This window comes from Chamaea fasciata, unplaced genomic scaffold (genome assembly GCF_029207755.1).
Source record: "Chamaea fasciata isolate MVZ Bird 193981 ecotype frontalis unplaced genomic scaffold, bChaFas1.0.hap1 SCAF_2, whole genome shotgun sequence".
In the NCBI taxonomy this organism is placed as follows: Eukaryota; Metazoa; Chordata; class Aves; order Passeriformes; family Sylviidae; genus Chamaea; species Chamaea fasciata.
In genome coordinates this window covers 85,960,414-85,983,183 of record NW_027094087.1, presented here as the reverse complement: position 1 = coordinate 85,983,183, position 22,770 = coordinate 85,960,414, and the positions used below count along the sequence as shown (strand labels likewise).

General features: G+C 45.2%; 1 protein-coding gene across 5 annotated transcripts in view; it reads right to left on the bottom strand.

The window, feature by feature from the left end:
* NPAS2 (neuronal PAS domain protein 2) overlaps window positions 1-20,469 on the bottom strand; it is a 104,271-nt gene extending 83,802 nt beyond the window's left edge. For all 5 annotated transcript variants that reach the window (XM_066176595.1, XM_066176598.1, XM_066176599.1 and 2 more), the window contains exon 1: window positions 19,870-20,469. In XM_066176595.1, the coding sequence (XP_066032692.1) occupies window positions 19,870-20,174 (305 nt within the window). In that variant the 5' untranslated portion in view covers window positions 20,175-20,469. The remainder of the gene's footprint in view (window positions 1-19,869) is intronic.
* Window positions 20,470-22,770: the final 2,301 nt, after the last annotated feature.

Genomic DNA, 22,770 nt, shown 5'->3' with positions numbered 1-22,770 from the left:
TATATCCAGGCTGGAGTCCAAGAAAAATGCAAGTTTTGCAGATATGTTTATCGATCTTTGCTTTGTGATTTAGTAATGTGCATCATCTGGTTCTTACTTGTACATCTTAAAAACCCAGTAAAGGAAGATGTTGAGCCCATGCTCTAAAATAAGTGTATGTTTTAAACATGCTATTAAATTGTAGTTCCTACATTTTCTAGATTTTTCCGTTTCCTTTCCTGGAGTTTTAATTCCTCTGTGGCGTATCATAAAGTCCTTACTCAGACAACTACTTTTCTATTTACATTGTTTATGTTGAAAACTGCAGGAGGCAATTAATATCTGCAATACAAGTACTTCCTTATCATTTAGGTCAGCAAAGTTAAATTGTTTTTTGACATACTAACTATTGAATAAAATGATATTAAGGTCACCAGTCCTTTTCTGGGAAGGATTTTCTTAAAAATCCAGCAATGGCTCCAGATTAGTAGTCACAGTGTTTATACAGATTTTATGAATGATGGCTCACATGCACTCAGTTTTTTGTACAGCTTATGTTTTTAAAAAACCCAATGACAGCTGCCTCAGTCCTGCATGGAGGTTGCTACATTCTCAGCAATTCCATTCAGACAATCAAGCTCTACGGAAGCTAAATTTCAATTTATTATTTTCATATTTGCACTTTTTCCTTTGCATTTCCCCTTGTGCTTGCATTTCCCTCCATATTTATGCCTTTATCTCAGGGCTTTGGGCAATGGGCTGTCTAGTGTCCAGGAAGTAAGCTAGGAGAGTGCTCAGCACTTGATCATCACCATGCTGTGTGACATTTCACATCTTTTATTGTAATCGGAATTTCAATGGTCTCATCAATACTGATGAAATTTATAACATGCCAGGAGGGCACTCTCAGATTAAGCTGTTTTCTTGTGTATTAAAGGGTTGTCACAGAACATTAGGTGTGAGACACCAACGAAATGGACTGAGACTTTAACATAAGTTTAATGACCTAGAGCTGGAATTCAGTGACCTTTCTCCTATGAGAGCAACTTTATTACTCTACAAGTAGTTTCAGTTCGTTCATGGAACTACTTGTAAGATGCACTCACTGTGATTAAGGAGGTAAGAATCTGTCCCTGTTGACAAAAGACTTCTTTGACACTTCAGATTTCCTTTGTGTGGCTTTTGCTTTGACTAGTGAGCACTTCATCAGGTGAGTCATCCCCTTTCACTAGGACTAAAGCTTGCACAGCTTGATCTATTTGGATTTATGGGCATACCCCATTAAGCTACATCACTGAAGTGAAGGACACTGCTTTGGAATAATAAGGTATTCACTGTGAGCAAGTAATATTGGACTAGGGCTAGAAACACACTGTGAGCATTCTGGCAAAGGAGACGATTCCTCTGAAGTGATCTCAGCTGGGTAATACTCTTTAGGACTAATAACCCAGAGGGGAAGATTTGTTGCATAAATGCATAAGGGACTGTGGCTTTAAATTCCTGCCTTACAGATGGCCCTAAGCACAGCCCTCACTAAGGCACTGAAGCAGCAGAAGGAGGTAGGATTTCAAGCCTCCCTTTTATCCTGTACTTCCTTGGGGACATGCATTTTGCCTGCTTGGTGAGCAGGCAGTTCAGGCTCTACATCTTGAATGCTCAAAGCCATGAAGGGTGGGCCAGCCAAGTTGGCTTATGGCCACCAAACAGACGTGGTTGATCGTCCGGCTTCTCCTGCACTGCTTATCTTTACTGCTGGTGCATGGTTCCTTCAGTGAGCTAGCTAAATTTTGTACTTTGGCAAAAAACCACAGCCATCCTTTACTTTTTTCTTTTATTTTCTGACAGAGAAAGCTGACAGGACTTCTGCAGAAGCCTCATTAGGAAGGACAGCAAAGGCAACTGGCAGAAGTGCACAGCTAGGAGCAGGGAACAGGGGAAGGAAATCTGGGATTTGTACATGGGACTGGTCTTCCACCACGAAAGTGCACTTGTGGTGGCAGAGTGGACTTAAATAAGTTGTAGTCTGTTGTGAAACCTCGTCTTTCAGGCGTCAGTAGACTTCATTATGAATCCCCTCAGCTGACCACAGCAACTTCCCTGCATGGCCTTGCAGGGAGGCCCAATTTGGGGTTGTTTAGGCCCAAGAAGAGGAGGCTCAGGAGGAACCTCACTGGTCTCTACAATGGCCTGAAAGGAGTTTGTGGTGAGGTGTGGGCCGATCTCTCCTACTGTGCCTTCAGTGAGAGGACCTGAGGAAACAGTCTTAGACTGACACAGGGGAGATTCAGATTAGATATTAAAAAATTTCACTGTTTGTGATGTCAGACATTGGAATTGGTTGCCCAGGGAGGTGGTAGAGTCACCATCACCGGAGGTGTCTATCAGGTGTGTGGATGTTGGGTGATGTGGGTTAGTGGTTTACGGGTTGCAGTGATAGTGCCAGGTGAGCAACTGGACTCAGTGATCTTGTAGGTCACTTCCAACCTTGATGATTCGATGATTCTATGATTCAATTGGGCCCATTTGTGTCAATATTGCCATAAAAACTAGAAATTGAATTGTGGAAGAAGACTATTGCCTTTCCCAGGCAAAAATGACAGCATTATTCTGAGCACCAACAATACCAACAACCATGCAAGATTACACTATTAAATTGAAATAGGTTAGTTTTAAATTGAAATTCAGAATATTTTTCTGGGAAGGTTCCCATGTTTTAAAAAGAAAGGAAAACTCAGGGCACTACAGGCCAGTCAGTCTCACTATGCTAAGGCACATGGAAAGTAAGGAGGTGACTGTTGACAAGCCAACATGGTTTCACTAAAGGCAAATTGTGCCTTATAAATTTGGTCGCCTTCTACAAGAGTGTTACAGCAGTGGTGGATGAGGGAAGAACAATGGACATCATCCACCTGGGCTCGTGCAAAGTGTCTCCCTGGCACAATGTCTTTGTGCTCAAGTTCAACAAGGCTATGTGCAAGGTCCTGCACCAAGGTCAAGCAATCCCAAACACAAACATAGGCTGGGCAGAGAATGGATTCAGAGCAGCCCTGAGGACAAGGACTTGTGTGCTCACTGCCCTGAAAGCCACTATATCCCAGGCTGCACCAGAAGAAGTGTGACTAGCAGGTCAAAGGAGGTAATTATGTTCCTCTACTGTGCTCTGGAATAATAACCTCAGCTCTGGAACCCCCACCATATAAAGGACATGGACCTGCTGAAGTGAGTCCAGAGGAAAAAAACAAAAAAAATAAAATAATCAATCTTATTTCTTGTCAAGTCTTCCTTTCATCTCACACTATGAACCATAGAAAAGCTAGAGTTTTTCCCTCAGCCTTTGATCACTGTATTACCATGACAACAATGTTTTTATTGCAGCCATTATAGATGGACTACAGATGGTAACTGGAACCCTCAGAAGTCCATGGGTGAGATTTTGGTCTTCAAATACCAAGATAAATGAAAGACTTACTCTCTCCTGAAGAGCTATCTAACAGGAAAGTTATTTGCTTTCAATTCTGTAGCCAAGTCCACTGCCTTCCATCAGTTTAAATCTACTGACTATTTTAATTATATGGAAAACCAGGTCAAACTTTTATTCACCACTTTGCTTTGCTTTTTGCTGACTGAAACCTGTAATCTGGCAAGTTAATGCATCAATCTGACGGGATGTGACATGGATATCACAAAGGTTTTTATTCTCACTGTTTACATTATTCTACTTTCCAGAGTTTTCCAGCCTTGCACAGCAGAAAGGAAATGTGTAAAGCTTTGTTCTTAAAGCGCTCACAACTAAAGGATACAATTTTGCATACATATAGGCTTGGAGTGTAAATATATGATAGAAACAAGCCCTATTACTCTCCTGGAGACATTGATGCATGAGGGTAATCAAGTCACTTTAACAATAAAAATAACTTCAAACTTAAGCCCAACTTTTAATACCTTCTTGAATCAAAGGTATACTACAAAACAGCACATGCAATTCTAGCTCAGCAAGCAAGAAAATGCAAGATTCTTAAAGACTGTGTTTCATTAGCTTAAGCAGGATCCAAACAGACAATGAAAGTCCATCTACACAAGGTTTTGTAGATAAATTATAAATATACATTAAAACTGTCATTAATGCCTGTCAATCTGCTTCTAAAAGATGTAATTAGAAGATCAAAAAACTAATTAGAAAGTCTGTTTGATCTCAAGAGTTTGGTTACATACTGACAATCTTGAAATAATTTGTATTAGAAAGGAGAACTGTTAAAGCTTTATATAATTCCGAGCTTGAGAAACTGATATTTTTAAGATACAAAAATGGTGCACAGTTCTTTAAAATGAAATTTTATCACCAAGGTAGTAATCAAAATTAGTACTTATTAGTAAGAAAAAATATTTATTAATCTCTTTAAACCAGATAAAATGTATAATTTAAAATCTCCAGATGATTTAAACATACCAAACCCTTTGTTTTCTAGCAGCAGAAACACCTGAAAACAAACAAGAAAGTTTGCAGGAAATACGGATTTTATATAGAACTAGCCTCACTGGAGCTCTCTCAGCTTCTGCCTTTTCTAGGGAGCAGTCTGAGGACAGCACATACCAGGAAGCCTTGCCTCATTCTTTCAGTTTCAAGAACCTTGATTATACAGAACATCTCCATGATTAAACCACTTGGGTTGAAACTCTGCAGTCTGGTGTCTGCCTGGGAATTTTGATCATTCCTATTTTCAGCCAGAAGAGTTAAGAAGCAGAGATGATATATTCATGAGAAAAGCTAGTCTTTGCTTTGCAGGTGTGTGTGCTCTTTGCAACAAGGATACCCTCATTTAAAAATCTGCCTGAATTTGCCAACGTTTAATAAAGCTGAAGCTTTTACCCAATTACATGGAGAACAATGTTGTTATTTGAGTGCTGGTTTGGGCCAGGCTAAGCTAGCATTGCTGGCACAAAAGTGGTCACATCCTTCCCCTGCCCATCCCAGCCTATGCCAGTAGTTGTGAAGTGACTGCGTGAACTGATTGTGAACTGCCAGTGAATTGACTGACTTAAAGTGACCAGCAACAACAAAAAAAATATATTTGATTATAGTGTGATTGCCAAATCACTAAATACTACATAATAATGAACATACACGAAGGGAGTAAATCAAAATCACACAGGCAGACTTAATTATACTGTTTCCTAATTTCTGAGCGCTCAGCTTTGCATCCATAGCAGTTAGCATTCAAGGCAGCTTCTGTGAGTGTGTGATTTTGCTAGGTCCGTAAAAAAATGGAAAACCTCATTATTTGGCACTGTTGTGATATTTCCAATATACCAGCAGCCTTCCGCTCACTTCAGCTAGCAAGCTACATCAGCTGGTGTGGTCACAAGGTCCTGCTGTAGGTAGGGACAAAGGGCTGCAGTAAGAGGTAGGGATAAGATGCCCTCCTGCTGGGCCCTCCTGCTGGGCTTTGAGGTAGCAGAGGAGCACCAAGTTTGGCAGCACTGGGATGTGCCATCCCAGATGCCCACATGGGCCAGCTTTTCCTGCCTGTCCTCCCTGACCATCAACTTGATGCCTCCTTCTGTACCTCAGACTCCTCCTCAGTCCAGTTATACACTGCTAGATGAGCACATGCTCATCTCTACTTCTGGCTGTCCAAGTCCCAGGTACTTCCTAAGAAACCCACTTTCAGACTTTTCTCAGTCCAAAGACTCTTGTCCTCCAACCTCTTTCTCTCATGTTGCCACCGGATCTCCCTCTTCCAGATTCGGCTCCATGCTTTCTCCCTTCATGACACACTCTTTCCAGCAGATCACACCACCCCCTCCTTAGCCAAGCTTGTACTAAGGGCTTCTTCTTTTCCATCTCCTCTTTTTTCTCACTGCCATGGATTACAGCTGAAATTCCCTTGCCTCCCTTACTCCTTGTCCATGTTCCTTCTCCTCCTGGTCATCATTTTCAAGTCCATCCATGCTCACTGTTCCCACTCCTGCTGGTCCATTTTTCATCTCAGTAAATCATGCCCTTGCCTGACCTGTACAAAACCTTAAGTCAGTCTCAGCCTTGCCTCCATTTCTTCATTCAGCAGCTCCCCTCAAGCCCCACTTGTCCTCACATCCAGAAATGTAAAAAGTTTAGCAGTTACTCTAAAGTGGCTTAAACCCACACTGGTTCCAAACGAGATCCTTTGTCTTCCTCCCACCTCTGCAACTTTCGTGGCTGCACAGTGACCCAGCTTAGGAAAATGCAACAGCTGAAAACTAACCTATCCACATAAAGAAAAGATTAAATATCAGCAAGATCAGCTTTCTGGTGTCAAGAGTTGGGAATAACACAGCATCATCCTTTGCAGTAGCAGCAGAGACATACATGGACGTGGTGGTTTGACCCTGGCTGGACGCCACATGCCCACCAAAGCTGCTCTATTGCTCCCTTGCTCAGCTGGATAGTGGACAGAAAAATGTAACAAAAGGTTCATGAGTTAAAGATGAGGAGAGAGACTGGAGATCACCCACAAGTTACTTTCAGGGGCAAAACAGACTTACCTTGGGGAAATTATTTTAATTTATTACTATTGAAATCAGAGTAAGATCATAAGAAGTAAAACAAATATTAACAACACTTGCCTGCCACCCCTTACTCCTTCCCACGCTTAACTTTATTTCTGATTCTCTACCTCCTTCCCACTAGTGGCATGGGGAGACAGGGAATGGGAGCTGCAGCCAGTTCATCACGTGTTGTCTCTGCCACTGCTTCCCCCTCAGGGAAAGGAGTCTCTCCCCTCATCCAGTGTGGGGTCCCTCCCGTCAGACAGTTCATGAAAGACTCCAACCAGAGCCCTGCCCATGGACTACAGTTCTTCACTGATTGCTCCAGCATGGATCCCTTTCCACAGGGTGCAGTCCTTCAGGAACAGACTGCTCCAGTGTGAGTCCCCCACAGACCCACAAGTCCTGCCAGCAAACCTGCTCTACCGTGGGCTCCTCTCTCCATGGGTCTACAGGTCCTGCCAGAAACCTGTTCCTGCGTGGGCTTCCCATGAGGTCACAGCCTCTTTTGGGCATCCACCTGCTGTGACAGGGGGTCCTCCAGAGGCTGCAGGTGGCTATCTGCTCCCTGTGGACCTCCATGAGCTGCAGGGGAACAGCTGCCTCACCATGGTCTTCAGCACAGCCTGCGGGGGCATCTCAGCTTCTGAATCACCTTCTCCCCCTCCTTCTTCACTGCCCTTGGTGTCTGCAGAGCTGTTTCCCTCCTTTATTTTCATTCCTCTCTTCTCTGGCTGCAATTACTCCTGCCCATACCGTTTTTTCCCCTTCTTACATTTGTTATCCCAAAATCATTAGTACCTTTGCTGACTGGTTTGGCCTTGGCCAGCAGCAGTTCTGTCTTGGAGCAACTTGGCATCGGCTCTGTCAGACATCAGGGAGGTTTCTAGCAGTTTCCCAGAAAATACACACCTATAGCCCTCCCTTCACCACAACCCTTCCATGCAAATTAAATACAATGGATTAAAGCAGTCTTGCAATTATGGTTTAAGCCAAAATGGGTAAGATTCGAGGAAGGAATAGGAAATCAGTCTTAAATGGAAAAATACGCTATATGGGCAGTGCTGCCTGAGTTCATGCCAGAAACATCTTGTGACTCCCAGTTACTGCTTTGTTCTTTAAGACAATGGTTTGCAAGAGGTGTCATGCTCTGGCAAAGTGAGAGGAGATTCACATCAAATATACTCCTCCAAAAGAAACCTGCAAACTAGCTAGGAAACAAGATTAAGAAGAAACATCTAAAACATTATTAACTCCAGAATAAAATGCAAAAGAAAGGGCTGGCCTGAAGTGAGACACTTCCTACATTATAATACCCCAAAAAATGTGACTTCCACTGTAGTCATGCTCAAGTCAAAGTGCAAGAAGGAATGCAACAATTAAGGTTATTCATTCGGTGAGGTTCTGGAACCAATTATCCACATTATATTCAGGTGTAGTCTGTATTTCAAATTTTGGGGGACACTGTCAGTGAGGAATGTGAAAGAACCTTCAATGAGCCCTATATTGGAAACATCTTTCTGCCAACTTTACTATACTCCCCTGAAACATTTTTTTTTTGCTGGGATTGCTCATCCTACTCAGGGAAAGAGTTTAGTTTCGCCAGCAAGGAACCTGCACACAACACACATCTGTTAGAGGAAGTTACCACTGTGCCCTTACACGGGCTAGCACCAGCAAAGATGTGTTAGAACAGACAAGATCTGGCTCACCAAAACAACCTTCCTGCAGAACCATTTCTGAGCTCTCTCTGCAGTGCCTTTCTCCTTCCTTCCCTGTGTTGCAAAACATTAATCTAGATTCATAATTCAGATCCTCAAAAGAAGCAAGTAGGGTTACATCAGTGCCTGAGTCAGTTTAAGTTTTGCACACAAAACTGTGAACAAACATTTTTCATGAATGAAGTAGCAAGAAAGAACCAAAAGGTTGGGGTATGTGTTCACTGCTGATAAATACTTAATAAATTTCAGAAACCTTCTGTGGCTGATGCGACGTGAGAAGGACTTAGCATACAGCACCGTCTTTACATGCAGATAGCCAAAAGTACTCTGCAAAAGAACACTGTCCTCTTCTTGGGGTGCCAGATGGGTGAATCTTAAAACAGACAAACATGAGGTTGCAGAGCAACCATAAAACATCTAATTATAAACCTACTTCACATCATCCAAGCCATATGCAGAGTAATTCAAAAAAAGGAGAAACAGGAACGAATGGGTAGATGAAAGCAGAAAGCTCAGGCTTGCTTCTCTTCTTGAGACTACATACAGACAAAAAGCAGCCTCCCATAAGAACAAGGCCCCTTTTGTAGCATGCTGATTTTCAGACAGCGCATCTTACTTCACAGCTGCCGTACTACCACGATGACTGCTCCCTTTCCATCCAACCCATCCTCGCTGCTCTATACGTGAGTCAGACTGGAGACCTATTCAGCCCCTAAATATGTACTTAAGTCTTTCCATATTCAGCAAAGAAACTCAGATGAAATTCTGAGTAATGAAAAGCATGTGCTTAAGTGTTTACCTGAATAAAGCTGCTCTGCTGAATTTGTGCTAAAATGTCAAATGCATGTCAGGCAAACTCAGGATCTTCTGCAGCATTCCTGTTTGCCGAGCCTCTGCCATGAAAAGTGCTGTGTCCCAAAGGGGGAAAAAGTTTTTCCTGGAGAGCAGCCCAGAACGAAAGGAGCCATCAGATCAAAGATAAGTCTTACCTCCCCCGCTACACCCCTCACTTCCCCAAACAGCAGATCAAGGCAGAGGAGGACTACAAAAAAGGAAAAAAATAGATTTGTTTTCCAGCAGAAAAATGAGACATTTCCCCAACTCCCTTGGTTTCTCCAAGCAGTGCAGCTAGGGAGCAGGCTGTTGCTTGCCTGGAAGCTCAGACCACAAGATATGAAGTCATGGAATGCCAGTGTCAAGTTATTTATTGGCATTTTCCACCTACAAGCCACTTCACAGCTTGGCAGTACGCAGGAGGGTGTTCAAACTGACCACAGCAGACTGACCTTTCTGCTTCCACAGACAGAATGGTCTCCAGCCCCCCTGATTCAAGAAGCCATGAATACTTTTGTTTGTTGGCCATTATTCATTAGATTTGGGAGACCAAGCTGTTTAAACTCAAACTTCTTGGAGTGAAGAAAAAAATGTTGCACATTTTACATTATCTCTTGCAAATAGGAAAGCTTGCTGCAATCTTCAAACACAATATTTATGAATCGGTCTTTCAGCCAAATCCACTTTTGCATAAGGATACACAGCTGCTGGTACCCAAAACTATGATAATTCCCAAATATATCTTTGCCATTTTTAAAATTATTCTAGAGGCTTGAAAATAATATTTTCTTTCATTGTAAGTGAAATCTCTAGTTCTGATGTTTCAAAGACAGTCTGAAATTAGCTGGGTTTTGTGTGTGTCTGTTTGTTTGTGCACAAGAATAATTGATTAAATCAGCACAAGCGTAACTGATTATACACGCTAACAAAACTACTGAAGAATTCAGCAGCAAAACCAGCAGTGTCATGAAGAGCCATACCCAATTTTTATGCTTACATCTACTATATGGAATCTCCTCTTAATTATAGAGTAGCAAATTTGAAATGCGTCATCACCTTGCACCATCGGATATCATAGATTTTGAATGAATGTAACCTGCCTTTTTCAACACTGTTAAAGAAATTTTTTTTAAGATGTCTCTTTGTTACACTCTTCAAACTTTTTCATTAAAGGGGAAAATTTGCATAGAGGAATATTTAAACACAACCTAAAAATAATGTCAGCCCTCTTTCATTAACCAGAGCAATGACCCTCTAATAGTTTCACACTGAGAAAAAATACAGCGAGAAAAAAAATGCAGAGAAATATGCCAAGTCTAATGCCATTTAGGACTTCGAAAAAATATATATTATAGACTGGTCAAGTGAAATGTGAAATTCAAACTTAAAAGTTGAACTTATATCCTTCAGTCCTCGGCAAAATCATCTATTTTTAATGGAAACAGAAAAGCTATCTTTATCAAATTTCTCATTCAGTTGACAACAATAAATCTATTGTTCAGATGTGGCTGAAATAGGTCTTTGGAAGAGGAGGGCTTTAAGAAAATCAAACAGAAATTGCATCAAAGAAGAAATGCTTCTTTAACTGTCATTACTCTCTATATATAGCCTGCAGTTTTTGATTCACTTTAGGTTTGCCAGAATAACAGGCAATTGGGCACCGTGAAAAATTATTATTTTATCATTCCCATATGAGAAAATGTGTTTAAGGGAAAATAAGCGAGTTTAGTGTTATGTCTTTTACTTTAAGAAGAATGTCTGCAGGGATCCAGATGCTGAGAAGCAGTAAGCTGATAACTTTAGCTTGAAATGCTACGCTATACATTAAGAAGCCATACACCTACTATTTATTTCACAAGTATGAGTTAGGTCTTCTGAAAAAGAACGCAACTTTCAGTCAGACTTGCACGAAAATAACAATACTTGGCACTCTCCAAATGTTTTCCATCTGAAAAATGCAAACAATTAAGAGGTAGCGGGGTTGGGGGGACTGAGCCACTGTGCAGGACACCAATGGAGCCACGACATCCAGGGAGAGCTCCAAAGCCATCAGGGGTTGCACAGCTGGAAGCGAAGTGACAGCGATACTGCCTGATGGATCCTAACCATGGAGGTAGATCAATGCCCAAAACAACCCTTACTGTAGCTCCTCTTCCTGTCAATGGCATATTTAGCATCCCAGAGCCCCCTGCTTTGTGCCCCCGTCTGACACCTGGTTATGACTGGCACCCAGAATTGTTCATACCCTACAATACTCTGTAAAGCTGTCCTAGTTTACAGATCAGAGAAGTGATGCACAGAAAGCATTATGTGTGTGGTCTAAGCTCATAACATTGCACAGTAGAAGAATTATGAATAAAACCCGTTTCTCTGGATATTTCCAGTTTTGTCACCCTCAACAAAACCCCTTTTACACAGACTTCAAAATCCGTGAGTGCTTTTTTCTGACTGCAATACTATGCCAAATATTTATTTTATCAGTCCAAAACTCAATTTACTGCTGAAACCCTGCATCAATACTTCAGAGGCAATTCTACCCAGAAGAAGAGGAAGGATTACAGAGACGAATATTGTGCAAATAAATATCTGCCTGGAGCACCAATCTTACACACTGCTGCTTTGCCCTAAGGCAAGTACCTTAAAATAAGCACCCGTACATAGAAGGGGTCTAAAGGTAAATGAAATTCCTGGAAACATGTATGATGTATATCAACTCTTTACAGTGCTGTAGTCAGTGAAGGTGAGAATAACAGACTGAAAGAGAGTGTGAGACAGTAAGAGGAGAGAAGAAAGGAGGGGAGGGCAAGGTGGAAAGTAGAAGATCCTAAGACCTGAGAGAAGTAAAAAAGAAAAAAAGATGCTAGTAAAGGAAGCTAAAGATACAAAATTAGAAATATAAAAGGAGAAGTAAGAGTTAGAATACAAGGTGATATAAAAATTTAAAATTAAATAATAAAAAAAATATAACCCAGAAAGTTTAGTCCTTTCAGAAACTTGAATCAGTAATTATCTGTCAGCCAAACTCTCCTTGATTTCAGTGGGAGTTTTGCCTTAATGAGGACAGCAGGACCAAATGCAGCTTCATTTCTTATACTTCAATAACAGCAAGATACAGCAAGATATTCTGTTGTTGAAAAAGATGATGCATTTTTGAATAAATATGGATGTTAGAAGCCAGGCAGTATAAATGTAATTGTTACAACGAGCTGAGTAACATCAGTGTGCATCAGCTGACAATAAGGTCCTTTGTGCTGGAAAGAAAGAAAAAAGATGAAAAAAAAGACTGGTGCCACTCTACACACAATCAAATTAAAGGCGCACAATTATTCCAGCAAAGCTTCCATCGACTCCAGTGACAGCCCAGAAACAAAGAAGATTCTTCAGTCCTTCTTATAAAAAAATATAAATACAGGAATGACTGTGAGTGACCTATTTATTTTTCATCAGTTTTGCTCCTGCTGAAATTGTTGGAAATGCACCCAGCTGCTTTACAGAACTATTGTTTGATTAGGGTGTTTATGTGAAACGATCTTTCCCAAATACTGTATTACTATGTGAAAAAAGAAGCATAAAAAAAGTACATTGGGGAATAAAATATTCTTCTCATCCTCACAGCCGAAGATAAAGCAAATTATAACAACTCGTTGTTTATCTGATGAACAGGATGAAGATTTTGCCTAAGTAAATAGTGGCCTTAATGGTCCACGTAGAAATCATGTGTCTCTCCTCCCCTTTATAAATTATAAACTAAAGGAACCCTCACTAGTCATGTAACTGAATGTGGGTATGTCTAAAGCAAAGCCTCCAATTTAAAACCTTTTCCTGTTTTGCATGTCAAAAGCAGGAACAGACAAAATACCACAAGTAAAATCCATACCAATAAAGACACTGAGACAGATATTTTGTATGGGAATTAGAAATAACAGAGAAATATCCTATCTCTAGCTGATCATGTTGCACACAGTATTTATTATTGACTAGATTTTGCAAGCATACCGTTCTTATGCATATGGGAAATACGTCAATTCACCCATGAAGTATTAATGAGAGGTGTCCCACCCAAACCAATAAGTCTAGGACATGTTCAAATTCAGATTTATTCAGCTGCTGACTCAATCAGATAACCAGGAATGCTCAAGTTTTGCACGGTTACATCCACCTGTTGATTTAGAGATTACAGGTGGAAGCTGCCTTATTAAAATTGTTCTCCAGCTTAAAAATTTGACACACCTAACAGAGGGAATCAAGAGAAAAACAGTCTGGTCTGCCTATCAATGATAGAAGGATAGTAAATAATCAAACTCAGTTATTACTGTTTGCAGGGCTAACATTATGCTTAAAGAAATTCATTGCCATCTGCAAGCCTGTTAAAATTGATTACAATTTTCTTGTGCTATTTTTCTTCACAGTAGTTGAATAGTATTGTCTGTTTTTAAAGGACAAAAACCCCAAAGTTGCTTGAATAAAAAATTGTTTATCCCTGGATAGAACAAACCATAGCGATGAACTTTAAGAATGGTCACCAAATTAGAAATGAGAGTGAAAAAACAAGTACTTTCCTGTTCGAGGCTTTGTTTTTAATGTCTTTTTATTTTTAACTAGATTGAGTGCCGATTACAGAAAATTCAAGGCTACCCAGACACCAGGGTGCTCAATTGAGTGGAAGGTTTGATGACTTCTCTAAAAAGTGAGGTCTGCGCATGAAATTAAGTCAGTATCACTGGCTTCAGATAACTTGGGGGGAAAGAGACGAAAAGGTTAATATTGCTTATTTAATAACGTTAAATGAGATCAAACAAGACGTGCAGGATTCAGGAGGGCTCTTGAAGCTCTGGTTGTTTCCCCAGGCTGCTTATGCAACCTTGTTTGTGCAGGCAGTGCAAGGGCCTGCCATTTTATTACGTAAGGTAGCCCAAAAATATACAGCTAGGCAGTTGTGAGCTCCATTAAGTGCTGCATTGGAGTTTCTATATCAGTTAGCATATGAAAATTTTAAGAAATCATCAGAAGGACTTCAGACGTTGCTGAGTTTGGGATTGGTACTTGTTGTTTTAACAGCAATAGACCTCATCCAAAAGCCAGCAAAATACCATCAGCGTGGGCTGCGTTTTAATACACTGTGCTTTGACCATTGTTCAAGTGAACAGCAATACAGACTTTGGTCTAGCACAGCCGTCATAAATGCAATCCATGGTTTTAAAATCTGCCTTTCAGATGATTAAGCAAATTGTCTGGTTTAGTAAACAGCAGTCAACACCATATTTTTGTTTTAACCACAGTTTAAATGCAGTGGACAGCTGAAGAAATTTAATTCCCAGTCCTCTCATTCTCAGTTCAGAATGTCAAAGCCTGGTCTTGTAGAGACAGATGAAACTCTAACTACAGCAACACCTCGTCAGGGAAGATGACCACCTAGGCCCAAATCCTCTCCCTGACACCAAGCAGCAGGGAAGGCTGGGGAAGCCTGTGTCAGCAGGGCAGGCATGTAGCAGTATTACAGTCTCCCTGCGGGGACTTCTTCAGCCAGGCATTGTATCTCGTTATTCAATGCCTTCAGGTGGGATTGCTTCCCTGAATGAACTGCTTTCTGAACCTACTTGAACCCAGGAAGATAATCCTCGCCATGACTGCACAGCTCCACAACAGGACACCAGGGAGTGCGCTCATGCAGCGTACACTGCTTTTTGGGATTCTGAACCATGCCTTGACTCTTCTTTGGGGCACTTCATCCTGCCCTTCCCAACCAGCCCGTTCCATGGCAGATATGCTGTAATGGGGCCAGCCCTGAGCAGGGAAAGTACAAGCCACCAGTAGCATCTTGGCCTTGACAACTGAGGGAGGCCAGATACTGCTCTGCCCACTTTTTTTGCAGAGCATACACAGGGAGACCACCTGGTTGAGCAGCCCCTCTCAGCCATGGCCAGACACAGGTGCTGAGGAGCAAGTACAAGAACAAGGCAAACCAGTGGTGGTATTTCTTCAGGATACTCACCAAACTTCCAAAATATGCAGCTCCAAACTTCCTATGCCAGAGGCAGTGGTTTTAAATTTAATAGCCCTAGATGGATTTCTCTTCCATGAACTCATCCAGTCACCTCATTAGCTGATGTAACCTCTCAGCATCCACATCCTGCGGTGAGGAGCTCAGCAGTCTGACCACGCCATGTGAAGAGCCATCTCCTTTTCCTTCCATTCCTGCAACTGCCTGCTTCACCCAGTGCCCTCTGCTCCTGTTGCTGTGATCAGTCATTCTGGGTTTGCCTTCTCCATGCTTTGCTTAATTTTACAGAATGTTTGTTGCATCACTTTATCAGCATTGTCAGTCCTGAGACAGGAGTCACTCTGTTTCTCTGATTACCTTTGCTACATCCCTCCAAACCTTCTCCCCATTATCCATCTCTGATGTGGGGGAATCAGCACAGGACACTGAAGACATGGCACACTACAGCTGCTATAGTGAAATAACAAGGATTCTTTTTTATTATGTTCCATCCTTTTAAAAACAATCTTAATGTTCTATTTCCCTTTGGTTTTTAACTCATATCTGCACACTGCATTGTTTGGGGTTTTTTTTCTGAGTTGTCCAAGGGTGATTGAAATGTCCCAGTAGATGACACTCTGTCATGCCAGCACTTCCTGTACATTTTGAAATGAGAGGTTTCATACCTGAACTTTCAAATTTCAGTTCTGATCTCAAATGTACATACACATCCTCTAGATTTTATTTCTATATCATCATTCCACTTGGCTAGAAACCTTCTATTCTATGCAGATCCCTAAGAACGGTAGTAAAACAGCTGAAAAACACCTTCTGTCATAATCAGGCCAGCAGAAGCCCAGCTGTTTTACACAGACTTGTGCCCAAGCAGGAGAAGGTTAGATAACCATCCTGTTCCCACCATTTTCATGGTCATTTTTGGAGTATCTTGATGCTCAAGGCATGCTACCTGCCACAAAGACACAGGAGAAAGAGATGGCATTGCCTCAAAGTGCTTGCAGGTAAAGGAGAGGACAAGAAACAGCAGGCAGATGGAGTGCTATAATACTGGTGTTATAGTATGGCAATACTATTTCCTGGTAACAAAGGTCCAAACTCACCAGTGACCTAAGTTTTGTGAGAGCTTTATTTTTCTGAAGTCCCAGGTGGATTTTCAAACCAGAGCAGGATTAAAACTAGCATTGGTGATGAGTAAGACTATTCCTCCCAAACGTAGCAGGCAGCCTGCAGTAAACACTGTTTTCTGCCATGGTCCTTGGATAAAGGAACAGAAGTGTCTTTACCAAAGCGTCATTAAAACCAGTGTTTCGCTGCAATCTGCTGTGCCTCACGGTTTGCCTTCAGGAGGAAGAGAGACAGGAAGAGAAGCATAAACCACAGTATTTATCCCTCTATCTCCAAAATGTACATCGAATTTATGTGGACGAGGCCAAGAAAGCCATTCCCCTAAATCTCTCAACCTCATCTGCCAACATCCCCAAGCCACCACAAGATAAATGCAAGGAGCAGAGAATGAACCACATCTGCAGCTTCTCGGCTCTTCATTCAGAGCATGAGCCTACATGACCCACATCCCCTGTCACCCACCCCCTTGCCTTTCCTGCCCTGCAGCTCTTGTATTTTTGAATTCAGCTGGCAATATACTGTTTTACACACACATATATATGTATATATTCTGTGTCCCATAGCATGTCACAATGGCGTTAGTCCCTCCCAAAAACAGCAATACCAAAAGCAGCACTGCATATATAAATCCACCACCATCTATGCATTCTGCTTAAATGCTATTACATGGTGTTTCCTTTTCAAACTTCAGTAGTCAGACTCATTAAATCAGTCTATCAGCTGATGCAGACTACCGACTGAATTATATTAGCTAGAATATTTGCATGGCCTCAGCCTACCTTTTCAAGAAGTTTTGTTAAGATCAAGGACCGACAGACAGTTAAGCCAAATCCAGGAAAATTATTTTTTTATACAGATAATGACCCCTCTACAAAATCTGCAATTCAAGTGCATCTGCCCTAGAGCCTATATACAAAACTATAAACACAAATGAAAGTTACCTAAGTTCATCTAAGATAGAAAGAAAAACAATTAAATGTACATAAAATGTATATTTGACTGTTATTTTTAACTGTATGACATTTACCAATCCAGGGGAGAGGCAAAGAAGCAGAGGCAGGGGCTGAAACACACAGCAGGCAATATGGGGAGGAAAATGAGAAGGATGAAAAAGTAATAGTTCCATGCTCTGGTTATCGAAAGACTGGAAATCACTGCTTTTGCATGCTCAGATCTCCTGTCCCTGTAAGACAACAAGTGCCAACTTCTTTCTTCCCACCATTCCTTCTCTTGGCCTGGGTTTACCACTTCTGTCTACAATTCCCTGCACCTTTGTCCCAAGATTTGTCATCTATGACCCCACAAACCCTTTGTCTCAATTCTCTGCTCTTCAATTTCTTCACGTATCCATCACCAGTACTTCTTCACAGAAGTGGGACAGTTCTAGTCCCACAATTTCTTGTCACCATGCAAGTGAATTAAACAGTTTCCTCCTCCACCCTTCCATGGCATCACCAGACACACTCTACCACCAAAGACACAGTTGAGAAAGTCACCAATTCTCCTTCCTGTGCTCCCTGTAGAAGCAACACCTTGAAAGAATAACTGGAGGGAAAGTCCACTCAGCCCATCAGCCACCAACTAGAGTGCCTTCATCCTTCCCACGCAGAGGAGCAGTTGCTCAGCTCCTAACAGTGCTGGGATGTTCAGCGTGCTTTCTGCTGAGAGCATCTTGAGTGAGTGCAATGGTCAAGCCCTCAACAATTCCCCTCCCAAGAGCACACTCCCTGAGTATTATGATACTGGAGAGAAATTCTAGAAGATTCTCAGAGGCTCAATATAAGGCACACCCCCATTACAAGACTGATCCCAAGCCAAATATCTTTTCCCAGCTCCAAAACACGATGCCACAAGAATTCAAGTCTCAAAGAAACTGTTTCTTAGCATAGCGAAAAAATTCAGATTCACAGATAGATCAAGGACTCCTAATGCAGAATATATACCTATACCATCTTTATCAAATACGTGGTCAAAGAACAAGTTCTCTTCTAACCATGTTCTCAGAAATAACCAAACCATTTAATCTGAAACTTCCCAAAGACAGTCTGTCTTCAGCAGACTCTCCACCTGGAAAATATTAGCCTAGGCTCAAGCTTAGCAAACGCATAAGCACTGACAGCAGAGCATTGTACTAGAATGCACTGGCTTATTTTAACTGTAGACAACATTGCTGCCTATGATAAAAAACAAACAAACAAACAAAAAAACAAACCACCCCCCAAAAAAAACCCAAAAAACCAACCCCCCCAAAAAACCCCAAAAACCAACAAAACAACTCCTTCAAGGGTTCTTGCATGCTTCAGGGTAGAGATTTGGGCAAAAAAAATATCACAATTCTGCAAAGTATTGTCTGTGGATTCAACCCTGCAAACATGCAGGAAGGCACCTTTATTTGTGAGGGAAAACTAATTTAGGCAAGCCTACTGTCTCCAGGCTTTGGTGCAGGGCACAGAAGTGTTGCCAGCTTGGGGAATCACCCTGATGACACGTACCTAGTCCTAGAAAACCTTCATTTTCACATCTCCAGTGAAATAATGTGCAGTTTGGCAATCACATTCTCCAAATACTCCTGGCCACCACTGCAGAGCAACCCTGTGTCCAGATTCATCTACTGAAATGTATGCAGGATTGGGCCCTCCACCAGCTGACAGCTCTCAGAATCAGACGTGGATCAGTGGATGAGCTGGCTGTGTCTGGACACTGTGAACTCTAATTATTTAGTACCACCAAACAAACTAAACCCACAGTTTAGTGCATTAACATCTCTCACTGGGGTAAATGAGATAATTTTCCACTTCAAGAGGCAACCACTTGTTGAATTGAATGCTCAGGTTGGCAGCCCCCATCTGAGAGATCTCTACAGCCCTTCTGGAGGTTTAGCGCCATGAAAAAATCCAAGTTCCTCTGCTGGCTGTAACGCTTATAACCGCTAATTATTTCTGAGTCACTTGAGTGAAAGTAAGCTGCCATCCTGTAGACAGCTAAGAAGCACGGAGCAAAGTTTCTGGATGAGCGTGCCTGTTAATTGACAAATCAGGCCAGTGACCATAGAGGAAAACACCACGGCACAACTCCGTGTGAATCCGGAGCTGCCGTACAGCCGTGGATTTAAGGTTTACCCCGTTCCACACACGGGAGCAAACACGCGGGAGCTCTGCGCAGGGCTGCTGCAGCAGCAGGGCTCTCCCAGCACACGACACAACCTCCGCTCCCCCCAAGAGCTTTCGCCCATTCAAAAACCCCACTGGGTCTTACTGGAAGTTTTCCTTCAGCGAACACCGCCCGGTCGCATCGCAAACCCTGTTCCAGTCTAGCCTATATGAACCCTCCAAGTCAGGAGACGTCCAACCACACCAAAACGAGATGGGGAGGAGGACTGCTTAGGGGGCAACTTATTTTTCCAACCGGAGGGGTCCGCCCGGCCGGACCCCGCCAGCTCGGCCGGGACAGACACGCCGCACATAACCGTGCTCCCCACGGAAACTTTCCCGCGGCACAGCCGATGCCACCCCGCACCGCCGGGCGCGTCCGTCACCCCCGCGGAGCTGACCCCGGCCGCCGCCGCCGGGGGTCACGCGTGGCCGAGCATCCCGCGTGGGTGCCCCGGGCGGGCGCCCCCGGGGCGGTGTCAGGGGTGGGCGCCCCTCGGGACGGAGGCAGGGTCGGGGCCGCACGGCCGCGCGTTACCTGGGGTGCCGGTGCTGCGGGAGCGCGGCGGGGAAGCCCCAGCCGCCGCCGCCGCCGCCGCTGCTGCTGTCCGCGGTGGCCACCTGGGCGCGGGAATCGCCGCCGGTGGTGGTGCCGGTGCCGCCGAGCTGGATGCCGCCGCTTTTCCGGTGCCTCCCGGTGCCGTTGCGGCAGCGGCCGCCGCTGCTCCAGCCGCGCAGGAGGCCGGCCTCGGGAGCCGGCAAACTCTTCCTCGCCGACGAGGAGCCGGGGACGCTGCCCGCCTCCTGCCTGCCGCCGGTGCCGGTGCCGGTGCCCTGTCTCATGGTGCGCGGGGCCGCCGCATGCCGCGCTGCCGCCGCCCCGGGCGCCGCGGGACCCACGCGCGCCGGGGCCAGGGGCTCCGCCGGCACCGGGAGGCCGCCGGGAGCCCGGGCTGCTGCGGGGGGGTGCGGAGGCCAGGGGCCGGGGGGGCTGCTGGCTGGGGCTCCCGCTGGGGCATTAAGTTGGACGCGCGGCCTGGAGAGGCAGGGCGGACGCGGGGGCTGCGGGGCCGATAGTTCTCCGCGAAGTTGGAGCCCGGCGGGCGAGGCGGGGGCATCCTCTCCGCCGGCCCTTCATCGCCGCCTGCCCCCGCCGCCGGGCCACCGCCCCGCGCCCTCAGCCGGCGGCGCTGCGGGGGCGCGCCCCGCGCCCCGCGCCCATGGGCGCAGCCGCGGAGCCGGCGGCAGAGGATCTCCCGCGCCGGCTTCCTCCGCCGCTCGTCGCCTTCTCCGGCAGGGAGCGGGGGGAGCTGGGTGGGGGGGTGAGGCCGGGGAGAGCCCAAACGCGAGGTTGTTGCTCAAAATGGGTCAGGGAGGGGGAAAGGGACCCCGGCGCTCGGCGCCCCCCTACCCGCGGTGGGCGCCGGGAGGGCCGGGCTGGGGCGGTGGGCAGCGAGAGGGCTGCGGAGGAGCTCTCCCGCCCCGGCTCCTGTGCACAAGTGCAGGGAATGTTCCACTGACCTACATATTTTTCCAAACATACGTGACCTTTTTTTTTTCTCTCTCTCTCTCTCGTTCTGTGGGAGGAGACAGGCGAGGATCCAAGAAAAGGAGAAGCTGGAAAGAGAACGAAAGGGGAAGCAGGGGAGGAAAAAAACCTCAACCAAAAAGCCAGCCCCGCATCAAGGATGGTTTCACACCGCCGCCGCGAGCGAACCCCGGCGTGCCCACGTTTGCATATGTCTGTAGCGATATCCCCGCTGTGCACCGGCGGCCGCCCCGGTAACCTGACCCCGGGAGCCCCCGCCGGTGCCGCGGGCCCCGCCGGGCAGGACTGCGTCCGGTGCCCCGCCCCGGCTCCCGGGGCGATCCGGCGGGACTCCTGCGCGGCTCCGCTCGGTGGGCTGGGGACGCCCTCCCGCTCGGCCCCCGATTCGGAAGGTGGTCCCACGCCCTGTCCGTGCCCGCTGTCCCGGCGGTGGTGGCGGCGGGAGCCGGACCGGAGCCGGGAACGGCACCGCACTGCCCCGGGGCAGGCTCACGGCCTCGCTGGGCACAGGCAGGAGCTCCCGATCGGTTATGCAACGGCGCACAGGCAATTGGAGCAAAACCTTGACAGAGAGCGCTTTTTTTTTTTTTTTCCTTGTTTCAAAGTAGGTCATTCTTTTTATTCCCTATTTTGCCTCTTTTTTTTTTCTCCATTTTTTTCTTTCTTTTTTTTTCTTTTTCTCTAATACGCGTCCTGCAAAGTAGCCAGTAAGAGAGAAGGCGGTGTGCTCGAGCCGGGTAGGAGCTGGCGATCGGAGCCTTGCTCTTGCCTCGACGGGCTCTCCCGCCGGCTTCTGGCGGCAGCTCCGGCGTTGCCCATCTTTCCCAGGGAAGGCAGAAAGGGCCGGGGAGCGGGGCCACGGCTCGGGCAGAGCGCGTCGCCTCCCCGTCGCTCCCGGCCGCGCTCCCCGCGCCTCCGGCCGGCGCAGCCCCTGGAGCCGCGTCCCCCGCGCCCCGCCGGCTATTGCCCCCTGCTCGCTGTCGCCCTGGCACCGCCTGTGCACCCGCGGCTTGTTGGCACTGCTGGCAGACACCTCTTCCACCGGCAGAAGGGCTTTCTCCCCGAGATACAGTATTTGCTTTCAAGAGAGTTGTATTTATTTCTGTTCAGAGGAGGGTTTTGTTGGGGAGGGAAAGCCCCCATATCGAGGTGCAAGCTTTGTCCCTGCCAAAAGGCCTGACTGCACAGCCATGCCTCTTCCAGCAGAGTTTGTGTGGTGGGCCAGGCACTGTTTCCCCATGTCCTCCGATGCCTCCTTTTGTAAAGACACGTTAATCCTCGCAAAATAGCAGAGAACGCTCTGCCCACTCCGGGTGTGCGTGTGTGGGTGCAGCGTGTGGACTGACGGTTGCTCCTGCTACCTTGGCTCCTGCAAGGAGCTGTGCTGCTTCTCCCACTACCCCCACTACCCAGCTCACCAGTTACCCCACTGTGGTGTCTGCCTCCTGCCATACATCTTATCCAGCAGTTACTTGATTCAGCTCAATCCCCAGTGGAAATGTGAATAACTACAAAGTATGGAAAAACGTTGCGCTCCTTTGCTGAGCACTTTTACACCATACTTTATACAACAGGCATGACTAATGTTGAAAGGGTAAAGTTGTTTACTTTTAACCAAGATTAAATACAAAACTTCAAAAAGCTCCTCCCTTCCTTTGGATGAAACCCAGCATTTTTTCCCATTTGGAAATTGTCAAACAGTGGTTAAACAATCCTTTGGCAAACAAGTAGTGCCTGAGGGAATAAAGCATCAGATACATGGGGAGTGGAATAAAAGACATTTCTGTTCCTGAGGTACTTTTCTTGTGTTGCACAATGAAGTACAACATAAAATCTTCAAGCCTTGTAAGGTTAGAGAAAAGGAACTTCCCATGATTATATACAGAACAT